Genomic DNA, 18,051 nt, shown 5'->3' on the forward strand with positions numbered 1-18,051 from the left:
GTGAACTTTTTTAAAGGTGACCAAATTTTCGCAAAATCGCTGAACTTTTTTCAAGTTCGATGAACTTTTCTCAAATTCGACGAACTTTTTTCAAATGTGATGAACCTTTTTTCAAATTGATGAACTATTTTCTCAAAGTTGATGAACTTTTTTCAATCTCGATGAACTTTTCCTCAAATTCAATGAACTTTTTTTGAAAATTAGTGAACTTTTTTCAAAGTCGATAAACATTTTTGGAAAATCGTTGAACTTTTTTTGAAAATCGGTGAATTTTTTTCAAAGTTGATGAACTTTTTTGAAAATCGATGAACTTTTTTTGAAAACCGATGAACTTTTTCAGTTTTATAAAAATTTGAATCTGTGAACGTTTTTGAATACATGATTTTTCAAGATTTAGTTTTTCTGCGCATTAATACATTTTTTGCACTGCCTTGCATTCTCATGGGCCATCCGCCATGAAACCACCACCCCAGCACCCTCTCCTCCTCGCCATCCGCCACCACCACCGCCACCGCCACCGCCAGCTCTCCTCGTCCTCTGCTGACGCCGTGGCCGCAGCTGAGGTTCTGGGGACGCTCACCACCGCCCCTTCACCTGACGCGTCGCGCGACCTCGATTGCCTGCTCCGCCGCCTAGGCGACCGCGGTCTGGCATCCGCCCTCTCATCCCTTCCTTCCCCCCTCCCAGCGGCGTCCGCCCTCCGCCTCCTTCACCACCTTGTTTCCAACGATCCCTCCTCCTCCAGCCACGGCCACGCCCACGCCGACGACCTCCTGCCCCCCCGCGTCTCCGCGCTCCTCCTCCCCTCCCTCGCGGCCGATCGCTCCACACTCCCCTCCGCTCGCCGCCTAATCAGGCGCCTCCTACATCACCACCCCCTCCACACTGCCGCAGCGGCTGTGGCCGACGCCTCCTCCATCCCCTCATCGGATTTACTCCTCAGCACCTTCCTCAACTCCTCCGCACGTGGTTCCCTCAGGGGGTGCCACGGACGCCTTCCATGTGCTCTCTTCCCGGGGCGCTTCGCCCTCCGTTAAGATCTGCAATATGCTCCTTGAAGCTCTTGTGCGTGCTGGCCAGCTTGACGCCGCTTGCAAGGTGTTTGCTGAAATGCGTGGTCGTCAGAACGTCACTCCGAATGCATACTCATATACCTCTATGATCAAGGCCCTTTGCAGGGCTGGAAAGGTGGACGGCGGTCTTAAGATGCTTGCAGAGTTAGTCCATGCTGGGCTGCAGCAATGTGCTGGTGTAGTGCCATACAATCTGCTGATGGATGGACTTTGCAAGAGTGGAAGAGTAGACGAGGCTTTTCGGCTGAAGGAGAGGATGGAAGAGAGCAAGGTGACTCCGAGCGTGGTCACCTTTGGCATTCTGATCAATGGTCTTGCAAGAAGTCAGCGCTTTGGGGAGGTTGGTGCAGTGTTGCAGGACATGGCTGGTTAGGAATCACCCCAAATGAGATCATTTACAATGAGCTTATTGATTGCCATTGTCGGAGGGGGCATTTCTCAGAAGCAATCAGGTTGTTTGATGAAATGCTCTCAAAGGAGATGAAGTCAACAGCAGTGACTTACAACTTGATTGCTAGAGCTCTATGCAAGGAAGGGGAGATGGAGCGTGCTGAGCAGATATTGGAGGAGATGTTATCGGCTGGGATGGTAGTTCATTTTGGTTTGTTTAATTCAGTGGTTGCAGGGCTTCTCCAAAGGACTGGAAGTTTGAAGTCTGTGGTAAGGCTTATAAGCGAAATGATTATAAGAGGTATGCGACCAAATGATGCTCTCATGACAGCTTGTGTGAAGCAGCTTTGCAAGGGCGAAAAACACCAAGAAGCAGTTGGAATTTGGTTGAAGTTGTTGAAGGAAGGTTTGTCTGTCAATATTGCAACTTCTAATGCATTGATTCATGGGCTTTGTGAGGGGAAGGACATGGAAGGAGCTACTGAGGTTCTAAGGACCATGGTTAATAAGGGGCTTGAACTGGATAGCATCACTTATAACATAATGATACTAGGTTGCTGCAAAGGCAATAAAATAGAGGAAGCAATTAAACTCCGTGATGACATGATCAGAAGAGGGTTGAAGCCTAATATTTTCACGTTTAATACAATACTACATGCTTATTGCATTTTGGATAAAATGGAAGAGGCCATTCACCTGCTGGATCAGATGAAAATTGAGGGACTTCGGCCAGATATAGTGTCATATGGCACTATAATAAATGGATATTGTAAAATAAAGGATATTCATAAAGCAAATGAATATTTGACTGAACTGATGACCTGTGGATTAGAACCAAATGTAGTAATCTATAATGCACTTATTGGTGGTTATGGTAGAGTTGGTAACATTTCTGGTGCAATTGATGTCCTTAACACCATGAAGTCTGCTGGCATAAGACCAACTAATGTAACTTACTGCAGTCTTATGCACTGGATGTTCCATGCTTATCTTGTTGACGAGGCGAAGACCATGTTTGAACAAAGCAGAGAAAACAGCATTGAGGTGGGAGTAATTGGCTACACAATTATGATACATGGTTTTTGCAAAATAGGAAAAATGGATGAAGCTATGAATTACTTGGAGCAAATGCGGTCCAGGGGTATACCTCCAAATAAGTTTACTTATACCACTCTGATGTATGCCTATTGTAAATCTGGTAATAATGAAGAAGCCTCCAAGCTTTTTGATGAGATGCTGAGCTCAGGAATTGTTCCTGACAACGTTACTTACAATACACTAGTTACAGGGTTTTCTCAAGTGGATCCATTGGACAAGGCTACAGAACTGCCTGCTGAAATATCAAGTGTTTTGACACAGAATGATTGTTTGTACAATGCATTAGTTAATAGGATAACCAGACCTTGGTGCCAGAAAGAAGCTACTTCCAGTGAATGATGTTTGATTAAGGAACCATAAGGAAGACTGTTTTCTGAACAGACCCATCCAAGCATGAAAGGGAACTAGAGAGACCACAGAGGCCCTCGCCTTGCTATTGGCTAGATAGCTTTCTCATCTAGCAGGAACATCAACCGAGTCCATTCATCTCTTATCTTGGACAGCTATCCAACAGCAGCAGGTTGCGCTTAAAGTTTATTTATGGTAATGTATAGTTGCTCATCAAGCTGCTACCTTGTGGCATGTGGGGGGTGCCCAACAGAAGCACCAGATTGCCTTGAAGGTTCATAATTGGTAAAATATACACTTTTACCCAATTAATTAGTTTTTTATTTGCCTGCCATAGTTACATGGAGTTCCTTTTATAAATCGACAGTGACAGATAGTACTGTGTACATGATTTGTAACAAATTTTGTGCTGTGCACTGCATCATGATTGTTTATTCATGCTAATGTGTAGCTGAAAACACTCTACCTATTTTTTTTTCTTGGTATAGCACCCAATAGTATTCTGAAATTAGAACATGTGAAGCAAATAATCTTGTTCTCAAGCAGGACATCTTTTATGCCTTCCCTTGACAATGGAAAAATAATAACACGTTATGCATAAGCATTGACTTGTACCTGCTTACACAGCCTAACTTTGGTTGACAATGACAACACCTTGATTGCCTCTCAGTGGATAGATGATGACTGAAAGGAATTACCTGCTTCAAGTTACAGAAGGTAATGATTTCTTCTCTTGTACTCATAGGACTATCATTGAACACATTAATTCTTCCCCATGTTCATATGAATCAGCATTAGGTTTGTAGTCCCTTTTCTGAGATGGACACGAGTGAGTTTGAAATTGAAAGTTTGAACTAAAAGAAATAAACAACATGCGTACAAATTATATTAATTTCTGTAATATTTTGTAAATGTACGTTTTTGTAAGAAATTTAACCTCCAAACTTAGGGCAAAAATATGTCCGTTTGTGCTTCTGCACAAAAATATCAAGTTCATTTCGTTTCTTTTGTACATCACTGCAAAATCTGTACTTCTCTACTATATTTAAAAAGAACGCAAGGTTCCTTTTCCTGCCAACGGACCGCGTTCTGCTCCAAAGCTTCATCCGCCCGTCTGTTTTTTTATTGGTTCATCCCCTCCCACCCACGCTGCCGTGAAAAAAGACAGAAGAAAAAATACACGCCTCATCCAACTCTCTAGGGTTCCCCGCCGCTGCTCCTTCTCTCCAACTTCAATCGCCACACCGATCCCTGACACGAGGAGCGTGACGCCATTCGGGGAGATTTGCACACCTGTCTCCATTGGAACGCTCAAGGAGGCGCATCTCGGCCACCGTCAAGGCCACCGCCGCCACCTGCGGGTGTAACGAGGTGGAGGAGGATCTCCAGTGCTGAGGCGCCGGGTGGAGGAGACGCCGTGGTGTCTACATTGCGCTCACTGCTGACGGGGGTCCGCAAGGTCGAGCGTTGGGAGGGGTTGATCAGGATTATGTCGAGGGCGAGACGTCGACGCTGGTGTCGGCAACCGTGACCATGACCAGGGGAGTGAGGCACCAACGACCATGACATTGACCATGCTGGCCCCTTGTCTTTCGTACCTGCCGCGATCCGGTTCAGGCAGCTGCCATTCAAACTGATCCCGTCCAGCAACCTTCAGGTGAGTGAGCAGCTTCTGCTCCACCGATGCAGACATACAGAGGTTCAACTTCATGGGCTGGAGCTCGGCTGTATTCACTTGCATATGCATTTTTTCTACAACATTGGATTCTCCAGGAAGTTCATGCATGTTCATCCTCTATTTGATGTGGTTTTCTCTCATAATGTGGGCCATGGAGATAGGTGCCCTTTTAGTTACCACAGATTTTAGAATTTTTCTGCTAACTGCCATCTCCACTTTCTTGTCAGATTAGGCAACTAATAACTGAATTTTTGCACAGTTCTACTCCCTCCGTCCCAAAATATGTGTCTCAACTTTAGTACAACTTATTTTGGGACGGAGGGAGTATCATTTTTGCACTCATTTATGGGTCCATCTACATTGATTTGATAAAATAAAATAAAATTAGTAGCGTCTTCTGCTATTCTGTAACTTAAATCAAGAATGCCGTCTCATGTGTCTGTTTTGATAATGCAGTTTGTAATGCAAGCTAATTGTAGTGCCATGTTCCAGCTCCTTTTATTTCCATTGTTGTGTGCTTGGTTGGTCATGTGCTCTCCTTGCCATGTTCAAATCAAAGTGTACCTGTAGATGCTCAAAATTACTTGAGTTATGTACTGCTTGGACTTTTTAGTTAAAGCATCATCTCTTAGAATTGCTTATATTTACCTGTTACACATCATTTGGGTCTTCTGCATTGCCAAGAGTTGTTAGCTAAAAGTTCGTACACTGTATAATTTCTTGTTAGCTTCTGTGCATGGAGTCATGTTCTGGGTTGTACAATCCAGGTTGACTATGCTGAGATAATCGTCATTTTGATTATGACACCTTACCAAGTTTAATATTTCAGTTCTCTGATGTTATACATAATCTGGTTACTTATTGCAGCATATTGTGCTTCCCATTTTTATTTAATTCTGTCACATACTTGGAGTATTCGGCACACGGTGAACTTCTTTTAATTAGGATAGCTACTTGTATTATAATTCTATCAGCAACCTAATCTCTCAGTATAAGTTATCCAACCTATTTGTAGTTCAGACCTTGCAAATATATATTGCTTCAATATTTACCTATGACCCGTAATAAGTAAACATATGTAAAGTTAAACTACTTCATTTATGTACTATTTGCTGGATGTAAAATGTTATTTGTGTTGCATAGTTCAACTATGAAGCAAATTGATCATGTGCTAGGATGGTATCTTAGTATCTATGCTTAAGTTGTTAATTGCGAACCAAGGTGATCATTACAGAAGATAATATTGTTTCTCTCTCTGCAGTTTGCCGTTTTCGTATGATACTATGATGCATGAGTTCATGAAGCAAGCAAAAGAATCTATCTCAAAATTTTGTGTTCCAACCTATAACAATTCAACAACTGTTGAGTGCTGACTTTGGCTATCTAGCATGCTGACAAGACAAAGAATAATCCTCGGTTGCTGACTTTGAGCACTGAAGTATGTGAATTTTGTTCTCATGGATTTATGCAAATATGAGAAATTTTCATTTTCTTACTGATGTTATGGTACGGCTATATAAATCGAAATTTCAGCTCATTTTCTGCTTGTGCAGTTTGTTTGGAAGTGTACATGTATTTGAAATTAGAGATCTAACTGATATTAGTAGTGTGTATGTGATCCTTTGAATACCAGTTATAACATGTGTCCCAAGCACGGTTTACAACCAGAAAGAAATACTACCTCCATTCCTAAATATAAGATGTTTGGAGGTTGTACAACTCTGAGCCATGGATTTACTTAAGATACTGGTAAAATATAGGTGCGCCACCAAATCATAATCAGGGTAAGAGCGTCTGGAAATAAAACTAAGCATGATTTCTATTACTTGCAGATTTTGTTAACCACATGAAAATGTATCTTCCTTGAGCAAGTAGCTTTCTTTGCTACTCTATTTCATAACTCCAATTATAAATTGTAATACAGTTACATGGTTAGTTGCTTGAAATTCAAAGTGTGTATGGTGGTGGGAGGGGGATTCTGAGCCGGGTGTGCCATTGACAGAGGTGGTGAGCTTGGATCGAGGAGGTGGAGAGATGAAGATAGTGAGCGGAAGAAGGAAAATATAATTAATAATCGATATAAAAGGAGACATTGCTTCATGACGTGAATAGAAATCCTAAACTTATATGTTATTACAAAAAAAAACCAAAATTGGTGTTCAACTATTAGAACATGTATCCCGGTTCCCTTAAAAAAATATCTCCGCTGCAACACATGGCAATTACCTAGTAAAAATAAAAATTGCAGGTTACATCTCTTCCAAGTGTATGCGTGGCTAACTATGCCTACGCTGAGGGCACTTGCCAATTCAGCGTGGCTAGCGGGTGGGGCCAGCTGCTCTTACCAATGTGCGATGTTTCTATAGGGTTCTTCAGTTTATCCCCGAAGCCCCGCGACGGCCATCATCCTTTCTCCCCATCGTCGCTCGCCTCCTCCCAACACAATCCCTCGCCCCACAATCTGCGTGGTAGCTAGGTCATGGACGCTCTAGCCCGGAGCACCGGTTCGTCCTCCTGTTCCTCCCATGGCGGACACCACCACTACACCCTCGTCCTCTTTCCTATTCGATCGCCATGTTTCCTCGCCTCCAATGAGAAGCCCGACACCACGAAGCCACCCCCCTTTGCATGCGCGCAACCGGCACTACTCTAGGCTTGCTTTCAGTGGCCTAGCCATCGGCGGCCGGTAAGGTCCAAGAAAGGGGCAACAACTGAGTACTAAATGGTGCTGCTGAGCGGGGCTCTAACAGTGGGAGCGTTGGGTGATAGTATGGTACGGGAAGAAGATAAATTGCTTCTTCTAGTATAAGGATCATACATCTTCACCATCGACAACTGCCTCCTGGACAAGGGGCGTACACAAAGGGCGTGCTCAATGTCAGCCTCATTAAATTGTTATTCTTTTATTTTCAGATTATAAAAACCAATATCTACTATCTATACTACAGTGGTATCACCATCTCTTCGCCGAACTAGTACACCTATACAATTTGCCATTATATTGGGTATGTTGGGGACACAAGAGATTTCTTGTATTTGACTGCGGGGTTGTTTGAGAGAGACCATCTTCATCTTATGCCTTGCACGAATTGATAATCTTAGATCATCCACTTGAGGAAAAATTGCTATTGTCCTATAAAACTCCGCGCTTGGAAGCCCAACATAAGTCTACAAGAATAAGTTATGTAGTAGACATCAGCGGACTACACCGTTGGTGCACCACCCACGGTCCACGCATCAGCCCCTTGTACTGGCGAAGTTGGCTGCCATTGAGAGGGCCCCGCCGGCTGTGCCCCATCATTGTTGGCGAAGCCGACGAGGCTCTAGATGGTGGCACACTACTCATCCATCTTCTCCGGATCCGGAGGAAAGTTCAGTAGTAGCTCCTCCTGCACTAGCGCCACCGCTGGCGATGTGGGCATGACTAGGCGCAAGGACTGAGAGGTGGCTCGACTTTTGTGCAACCCAGAAGGAGCTCCATATCTATCCTGCTGCCGCGACCGATGCTCTCGAGGGGTTTGACATGGCGGCAGGCCATTGCTACTTGTGAGTTGCGTTGGGATTTCCTCGAAGAGAAGAGGATGATGCAATACAATAGAGATAAGTATTTCCCTTAGTTAAGAACCAAGGTTATCAATCCAGTAGGAGAACCACACAACACCTCGTTAGCAGCACCAGCACACAGAATAATAAATCCTTGCACCCAACGTGAACAAGGGTTTGTCAATCCCTCGTCGGTTAATTGCAAAGATTAAATTGTGTAGTGATAGATAGATAGCACAAAAAATACGACATAAAATAAAGTAAATAAAATTGCAGCAATGTATTTTTAGGATTTTAATATAGGATAAAAGTAGATCCCGGGGCTATAGATTTCACTATAGGCCTCTCTCTTGAAAATAACATATGGTAGGTAAACAAATTACTGTTGGGCAACTAAAAGAAGAGCAAATAATCATGATGATATCCAAGGCAATGATCATGTATATAGGCATCATGTCCGAGACAAGTAGACCGTCTCCTACCTGCATCTAATTACTCCACACATCGACCGCTATCCAGCATTCATCTAGAGTATTAAGTTCATAAAGAACGGAGTAACGTGCGACACCCCTGATTTGACCGTACACTAATCATACACGCAAACGTGTACGATCAAGATCAGAGATTCACGGGAAGATATCACAACACAACTCTAAAAATAAAATAAGTCATAAAAGCATCATAATACAAGCCAGGGGCCTCGAGGACTCGAATACAAGTGCTCGATGATAGACGAGTCAGCGGAAACAACAGTATCTGAGTACGGACATAAGTTAAACAAGTTGCCATAAGATGGCTAGCACAAACTGGGATATAGATCGAAGGAGGCACATGCTTCCTGCCTGGGATCCTCCTAAACTACCCCTGGTCATCGTCGGCGGCCTGCACGTAGTAGTAGGCACCTTCAATGTAGTAGAAGTCGTTGAAGGTGGCGTCTGGCTCCTAGGCTCCAACATCTGGTCGCAACAACCGGGTATAGAAAGGGGGAAAAGGGGGAGCAAAGCAACCGTGAGTACTCATCCAAAGTACTAGCAAGCAAGGATTTACACTACATATGCATTGGTATCAATGAAATGGATAGTATCCGTGGTCTGAACTGCAGGCCAGAATAAAAGGGGGATAGCTAGTCCTATCGAAGACTACGCTTCTGGTAGCCTCTATCTTGAAGCAGTAGAAGAGAGTAGATGGTAAGTTAACCAAGTATCATCGCATAGCATAATCCTACCCGACAATCCTCTCCTCGTCGCCCTGTTAGAGAGCAATCACCGGGTTGTATATGGCACTTGGAAGGGTGTGTTTTATTAAGTATCTGATTCTAGTTGTCATGAGGTCGAAATACAACTCTGAGTCGTCCTTTTACCGAGGGACACGACTATTCGAATAGATAAACTTCTCTGCAGGGGTGCACCACATAACACAACACGCTCGACCCCTCTGACCGAACACACTTTCCTGGGTCATGCCCGGCCTCGAAAGATCAACACATCGCAGCCCTACCTAGGCACACTACAGAGGTCAGCACGCCGGTCTAAATCCTATGCGCGCAGGGGTCTGGGCCCATCGCCCATTGCACACCTGCACATTGTGAACGCGGCCGAAAGTAGACCTAGCCCCCTTAATACAAGCGCAGGCTTACGGTCCAATCCGGCGCGCGCCGCTTAGTCGCTGATGTCAAGAAGGCTTCGGCTGATACCACGACGTCGAGTGCCCATAACTGTTCCCGCGTAGTTGGTTAGTGCGTATAGGCCAATGGCCAGACTCAGATCAAATATTAAGATCTCGTTAAGCGTGTTAATTGATGTAACCACGGACGCCGACCAGGGCCAGGCCCACCTCTCTCCTAGGTGGTCTCAACCTGCCCTGTCGCTCCGCCACAAAGGTCCACTCAGAGGGCCGTCGGGACAAACATCCTTTTGGTCCCAATCCGTGAATCACTCGCGGGTACTCTATGAGCCGACCCGAATTTAGTCACCAAGTATAACATATTATGTATATAAGTATATACCCGTGATCACCTCCCGAGTGATCACGGCCCGATAGTATAGCTTGGTAGACGAACAAGAATGTAGGGCCACTGATGGAATACCAGCATCCTATACTAAGCATTTAGGATTGCAGGTAAAGGTAACAACAGTGGTAGCAAAGACAGGATATGCATCAGAATAGGATTAACGGAAAGCAGTAACATGCTACACTACTCTAATGCAAGCAGTAAAGAGAATGAATAGGCGATATCGGGTTGATCAGGAGGGGGGGGGGGGGCTTGCCTAGTTGCTCTGGCAAAGAGGGGTCATCAACAACGTAGTCGATCGCCAATCGAAGCACCAGCAGCGGCGTCAGTCCCGTAGTCTACCGGAGAGAAGATGGGGAAGAAACAATGAATACAATGCAAATAGATGCATACCGATGCATGACATGGCAAGTGACGGTGCCAGGTGTGCCGTAACACGGTAGGTGGTGATACCGGCGAAGGGGGGAAAACATCCGGGAAAGTATCCCCGGTGTTTCGCGTTTTCGGACAGTTGAACCGGAGGGAGAAAGTTGCATGTTCACTATGATAGGGGTGTGTGGCGGACGAACGGGCTACGTATTCGAATTTGTCTCGTTGTTCTGAGCAACTTTCATGTACAAAGTATTTTCATCTGAGCTACAGATTATTTTATATTAATTTTCAAAGTTTTAATATATTTCTGACATTAGTATATTTAATTAAATTCAAATTATTAAATAGCTATTTCGTTAAGTGCACCCAGTATTACACCCAGTTAGAGACTGATTGGTGGGTCTAGTCAACTGCTTTCTCAGTAGTCAAAGTGGCTTAGGTCAACAATGAACAGTGTAGGTGGGAGCCATCTGTCATTGGCTAGGTGATACACAGTCAGCACTTTGACTAGTCAAGGAGGGGCCACATGTCATAGACTGTGGCAATATTAAAAGAGTTTATTTAAACTAATTAACTTAGTTTGCCAGGGTGGGGCCTAGTGGTGAGTGGGTCAAATTACTAACAAATTTTATTGGAGTTAAACCTAATCGCTACAGTTGCATGGCCCACCGCCAGTGGCTATCAGGATTAGTTTAATTAGTCTGTTAATTATGTCTATAATTAAATAGGTGTGGGTCCCGTTTGTCAGGGGCATAGGGCGTCATTAGTAGCTGGGTTAATGGTGCCACGTCAGCGCATTGGTGTTTAGTCGCCGGCAGCCACAGTACACGGTGGAGGCTCGCCGGAGTTGTGTTCCGGCGACCATTCGGTCACCCACGAGCATCAGTAGGACGAGCGCGTTGGCGCACATCGAGTTGGGCTAGTGGTTGGTGCTGGAGGTGCCGGGATGGACGCCAGCGACGAGGTCTAGCGGCAGCCGAAACAAGCGCTCGACGGATCCGGTGAAACAAGAGATTGTGTGAGGAAAACGGCCAGGCTACATCCTGGGGCCTCCACGAACATGACGGTAGCAGCATTTCGTCCAGCGGTTAATGACAGCGGCGACAACGAGCTTGGCCGCGGCGGCATGGCCACGACCGGCTCTCGGCTTCGGTTACGGCTAGCTAGGCGAGGCAGGGAAGAGAGGGGAAATAGGGCGGCGCTTACATCGATGATGAGGAACAGCTCGGGGCAGCCGGAGGGAGACGACGGCGCGAAGTAGGCCGGCAAGAGGAGGCGCGAGCGCCATGGCTGGAGGTCAAGGTTGCCGGCGGGGCATCGGGCGCGGCACGGAGAAACAGGGCGCCGGGAGCTGTTGGGTCAGCTTGGCCCGTCGGCGGTGGAAGGGGCGCGCGCGAGGAGGCTCGAGGCGGTCGCTGGCGGCCATGGGGATCAGGGCGAGAAGCTCCTCTCCCCTGTGTGTGCGTTGTGTGGTGGCGGCGGTGTGGGAGGACGAGGGAACGAGGTGGGATCGAGCGAGGGATTCAGGTGAGGCCTAGGGTTATAGCAGGGGAGGGGGCCGACCTGGTGGGCGGCCTGGTGGCCCAAACGACCCACGGGGAGGGGGCAGGCTTTTGTCTTCTTTTTATTTAATTTTTTGGTTTATTTTCTTTTATCTATTTTCTTTTTACTGTTTTATTTTATTTTCTATTTACTATAGTTTTATAAAATATAAAATTAGTTCCTAAAATAGTGTTACTACTTATGCTAATGCCACAATAACTTGGACTCCGAAATAAATTAGCTTAATATTTTATATATTATAAAAAACATTTAATTATTGGTTTTAGCTATTGATTTAAATAGTTTAGTGCATTTAAACATTTTATAAAGACTTGGTTTCTCTACCAATATATCTTGTGAATTATTTGTCACAATAAGAACATTTTAGTTTTGACTTTTGAAAACTTTAATTGTTTGACTTGTTTTTGCATTTGGATTTTGAATCGATTTTGAACTAACGCGAGATTAGCAACAGTAACGGAGGTGACGTGACATCATTAGTACAGGTTCACTGTAGCTTAATTATCCGGGCGTCACAAATCTCCTCCACTACAAGAAATCTCGTCCCGAGATTTAAGAGGTAGAGTAAGGGGAAAGATGTGGTTACGAAAATCTATCGAGTCTTCTCGGTCTTGGTTGCTTTTCTCGAAGAGGTCGATCCATAGCGTTGATTTCTTCATTCCTATGCATCAATGCATCATGATGAAGTTGTCGCCCTTTCTTCGGGAACTCATCGTACTTACAAAGAATAAGGGGGGTATTTCGAAAGAACGGATCTCTACAAGGTTGACTATCTGGTTGATAACATCGGGGAAGGTGGCGGAAAGTAACTCTCAAATGGAAACTTAAGAAAATATAGAGAGAAAAGTAAGGAGGTATCATGGGAAGTTTCGGGCGGGCAGGCAATAGTTCGATGCCTGAAACAGGGCGTGAAAGGGTTCAGAGCAATGGGAATAAGTATTGTGTCTGATACTAGAATCAGTGATCTTTCGGAAGGTGGCTCATGATCTACATATGAAGCCAAGCATGAGGATTCACTTTTAGAAACATGGGTGTACAAGAGAGTCAGGTTTCGATCCTGTGGAACTGTGGGTTATGGGCCCACCATGGGAGTTAAAGGTAGAAAGAGCGGTGACATCTTGCACAGTTATGATAGCAAGGCTTGTTAGAGGATAGTCTGTCAGTTATATCAGCAACAACATCGATACCAAGGGCAACGGACGAAGAGAACCATTATCCTGCTCGTTGAACGAGGCGGGCCAATAGGCTAAGTTCCCGTCCATCGGTGGTTACCAGAATGTCACCACCAATAGTAACAGGGTCTTACTGACACAGTTGTACACCAAGGTGTTTACATAAACAGAAGAATATTACTTCTTAGATCATATAGATCACAAGAAAGGTCAAACAAAACAATGGAAAGGAAAAGTGATTAGTATAGTAATCAGGATAATGGAAAGGAAATTGTGGTTATACTCGAGTATCAAGAGTATATCTTTCCCATCCATGTTAGGACATCAAGTAGACGAACAATTAAGTAAAGGGGCAAGGGATTTCATGATGTTACCCATACAACGTTGTTAGGATAATCGATTAAGAAACATTTAGCATTGCGCTTCCAATGTTCTTATTGAAGAACGGAGTACCACAGACAAGCTTCGAGATAGCATTGACATGGTCTTTCAAGCAAAGGTCAGACTTGGATACACAAAGGATTCATCAGGAACAACTTATAGAATAAGTCTTACAATTTCCTCATGGAAGAATGGCTAAACTTGCTAAAAAGGATACTATAACAATAGGTCCTCCGCCCAGGTGTGTTGGGATTGACATCACCTTACCGGGTCGTATAAAGACCAATGCTATAACTCTTGGAAATATGTTCCAACCATCATATCTGACCGAGATTCATATCTGATTGGTGTCAGGATACCTCAGACTTAGGATACCTAAGAAGAAAAGGTGCAACACAAATTGACGAGATGACAATGTAAGATTCTCGGGAAATGAACTATGGGAGCGAGTTCCGACATGATGACCCACAAGTATAGGGGATAAATTGTAGCTCTTTTCGATAAGTAAGAGTGTCGAACCCAACGAGGAGCAGAAGAAAATGACAAGTAGTGTTCAGTAAGGTAATGCCTGCAAGTGCTGAAATTGTAAGTAGCGAATAGTTTGATAGCAAGATAATAGTGACAAGTATGCAGCAAGGTATCCCAATCCTTTTGAGGCAAAGGACATGCCAAAATGGTCTCTTATAATAAGCAAAGTGTTCTTGAGGGTACACGGGAATTTCATCTAGTTACTTTCATCATATTGGTTTGATTTGTGTTCGCTACTTTGATAATTTGATATGTGGGTGGACCGGTGCTTAGGTGTTGTTCTTACTTGAACAAGCCTCCTACTTATGATTAACCCTCCCGCAAGCATCCACAACTACAAGAAAGTATTAAGAATAAATTCTAACCATAGCATTAATCTCTAGGATCCAATCGGTCCCTTATGGAATAGTGCATAAACTGGGGTTTAAGTTCTGTCACTCTCGCAACCCACCATCTATTTACTACTCCACAATGCATTCCCTTAGGCCCAAATATGGTGAAGTGTCATGTAGTCGACGTTCCCATGACACCACTAAGGGAATCACAACATACATACTATCAAAATATCGAACACATATCAAATTTACATGATTACTTGCAACATGATTTCTCCCGTGACCTCAAGAACGAAAGTAACTACTCACAAACAATAAACATGCTCATGATCAGAGGGGTATTAATATGCATAATGGATCTGAACATATAATCTTCCACCAAATAAACCATATAGTAATCAACTACAAGATGTAATCAACACTACTAGTCACCCCCTAGCAACAATCTATAGTTCCGGTAACAAGATTGAATACAAGAGATGAACTAGGGTTTGAGATGAGATGGTGCTGGTGAAGATGTTGATGGAGATTGCCCTCCCCAAGATGGGAGAGTTGTTGGTGATGATGATGACGATGATTTCCCCCTCCGGGAGGGAAGTTCCCCCGGCAAAATTGCTCCGCCGGAGGGCAAAAGTGCTCCTGCCCAAGTTCCGCCTCGAGGCGGCGTCGCTTCGTCCCGAAAGTCCTCCTCTTATTTTTTCTAGGTCAAAACCACTTATATACCAAAAGATGGGCACCAGAGGTGGGCCGAGGAGGCCACAACCTACCAGGGCGCGCCAGGGGGGCCTGGCGCGGTGGCCCCCCCTCTGGTGTTTATTGACTCCAATATTTCTTAAATAATCCATAAAATCTCCGTAAAGTTTTAGCTCATTTGGATTTGTGCAGAATAGGTGGCTTGACGTAGCTTTTCCAGGTCCAGATTTCCAGTTGCCGGAATTCTCCCTCTTGGTGTGTTCCTTGTAAATTATGAGAGAAAAGGCATTAGAATTACTCCAAAAAGCATTATTATGGATAAAACATTATAAATAACAACAAGGAAACATGATGCAAAATGGATGTATCAACTCCCCCAAGCTTAGACCTCGCTTGTCCTCAAGCGAAAACCGAAATCGAAAAACATGTCCACATTCTTTGAGAGAGAGGTGTCGATAAAAACAAAATACGGACATAGAAGCATCATGTTGATTATTATAGCAGCAACAAAATTAAACATAGGACTTTTATCATATACTTCTCATGAATAAGTAACAGTTCATCACACAATCGAAGTACAAAGCAAAAACTCTATTAGAAACCAACAAACTATGTTCTTAGTCAATTTTGCAACTACAATTCATCATCTTTTCAGGAAGAGTCACATGTCGGAACCTTTAGGCAAGTCCACATACTCAGCTATCATATAGTCTTCTATGATTGCTAACACTCACCTTGTACCCATGAGCAAAACGTTTCAATCGGACACATATAAAGATAGGTCTTATAGTTTCGCCTCCCAACATACTCACCTCAAGGATGATGTCAACAATAATAACTCATGCTATCTATATTCAACTGGACATATGTGCCTAAATCTTTCCTCGCCACATGATGCTTGCCAAAAGAGAAAATAAAAAGGAATCGAAGGAAAACTTTGACTCTTTGCATAAAAGTAAAAGATAGGCCCTTCGCAGAGGGAAGCAGAGGTTGCCATGCGCTTATTTGTTTGCATGCTCAATCCCTTAGTGCAACAGAACGCCACGTTGCATTGCCCCTTAAGATGACAACCTTTATTATGCAGTCTGTAGCCTTTATTCTTTGTCATCCAAGTTTGTACAATGCTCAATTTTCTCTTACACTAAATGATCTCACATATTTAGAAGCAATTTTTATTGCCTTTTTGCACCGATGACAACTTACTTGAGGGATCTTGCTCAATCCATAGGTAGGTATGGTGGACACTTGAAATAGATTTGGGTTTAAGGGTTTTTGGATGCACAAGTAGTATCTCTACTTAGTACAGAATTTTTGGCTAGCAAATATAGGGGGCAAGCATCACATGTTAAGGGATCTATGACAATATGACTTCTATGTGAATATAAACAAACATAAACCATTAAGTTGTCTTCCTTGTCCAACGTTAACAAATTTGTCATATAATATTTTGATGAGTGCTCACAATCACAAAAGATTTCTAGGATAGTATATATATATATATATATATATATATATATATATATATGTGAATCTTCTCTTCCCTTATTAATTCTTTCATGAGTTGCATCATTGACTAATGCTATGTTTGTCAATCGCAAATAAAATTTTCTACCTATACTTTTCCTTATGTGGTGCCATCACCTACCATAGGATTGGTATATAATATTTTCATTATTTATTTCCTTTCTTCATTTATTTCCTTTCTCTTTTTCTTTCTTCCTTATTTATTTTCTTTATTTGCAACATGAAAGTAATAAAAGCAAAAAACTAAAACTAACTTCATTAAATAACTTGCACACGATTACAATGACAGATCACTAAGCAAACTTTCAAATAAGGAAGGATCAAACTAAACTTTATTTCATCTGAAGCAAAAGAATGAACTAAGATAAGTAAAAGCAAAAAGATAGTGGAATGATACGATACTGGGGCACCTCCCCCAAGCTTGGCGGAACCCAATGGGAGTGCCCATACCCGATACTCAATTCTCCTTTTGGTGGTGACAGAGATATCCTGTCCTTGGAGGAGCTTGAAAAGGCCAGGGTAGATGGAATCTGACAGAAAGCAACAAGGAAAAAAAGAACAGAGGATTTCTCCGTGATACGGTGATCAACAGGTTCGAGAAGTATATATATAGATTTTTTATATTGCAGGACAAGTATAAGGTAGAAAAACGGAGTACGGGAGGTGTCCGAGGTGGGCACAACCCACCTGGGCGCGCCAGGCAAGCATGGCACGCCCTGGTGTCTTGTGCCCACCAGGGTATGCTTCCTGGGAGTTTCTTTATTTCCAAAATTTTAAAATAATCCAAAACCGATAAAAAAATATTTTTGCAGATTTTTCGGAGTCCGTTTACTTACCGTATCATGCACCTCCTTATTTTCACAATTCTGGAGTGTTCCGGAAGGACTCTTTTATATGTTCTTCCGGTGTCAAAGTTTGGATAATATTACTTTCAACATTGATAGGCGTACCTCAGATATAATGCTTTATTTGTTGCCCATTGACAACCTTCGGGTTAGTGCCTTCGAAATTATTTATTTTGATGGCTCTAGACCGGTAAACCTCCTGGATGACATAGGGGCTTCCCATTTCGAGAGGAGCTTCCCTGCAAAAAAATCTAAAACGAGAGTTGTACAAAAGAACATATTCTCCAACTTTAAACTCACACTTTTGGATTCTTTTGTCATGCCATCTTTTAACTTTTTCTTTGAATAACTTTGCATTTTCATAAGCTTGGGTTCTCCATTCATCTAATGAGCTTATATCAAATAACCTCTTTTCACCAGCAAGTTTGAAATCATAATTGAGTTCTTTAACTGCCCAATAAGCTTTATGTTCTAACTCAAGAGGTAAATGACAAGCT

The 18,051-nt window shown here is 43.3% G+C and overlaps 1 protein-coding gene across 3 annotated transcripts; it reads left to right on the top strand.

The window, feature by feature from the left end:
- The first annotated feature begins 459 nt into the window (after nt 1–459).
- On the top strand, nt 460–6,124 carry LOC123050545 (pentatricopeptide repeat-containing protein At4g19440, chloroplastic). 3 transcript variants are annotated; one of them, XM_044473338.1, is made up of 4 exons: nt 460–3,194; nt 3,537–3,626; nt 4,111–4,566; nt 5,849–6,124. In XM_044473338.1, exon 1 carries the CDS (start codon nt 1,242–1,244, stop codon nt 2,898–2,900), a length of 1,659 nt encoding a protein of 552 aa, XP_044329273.1. In that variant the 5' UTR covers nt 460–1,241; the 3' UTR covers nt 2,901–3,194; nt 3,537–3,626; nt 4,111–4,566; nt 5,849–6,124. The 3 variants fall into 3 exon arrangements, with proteins under 3 accessions (XP_044329273.1, XP_044329267.1, XP_044329259.1); XM_044473332.1 differs by having other exon boundaries at nt 4,111–6,124; XM_044473324.1 differs by lacking the exon at nt 4,111–4,566.
- The last annotated feature ends 11,927 nt before the right edge of the window (nt 6,125–18,051 follow it).

Source organism: Triticum aestivum, chromosome 1A (assembly GCF_018294505.1).
Source record: "Triticum aestivum cultivar Chinese Spring chromosome 1A, IWGSC CS RefSeq v2.1, whole genome shotgun sequence".
In the NCBI taxonomy this organism is placed as follows: domain Eukaryota; kingdom Viridiplantae; phylum Streptophyta; class Magnoliopsida; order Poales; family Poaceae; genus Triticum; species Triticum aestivum.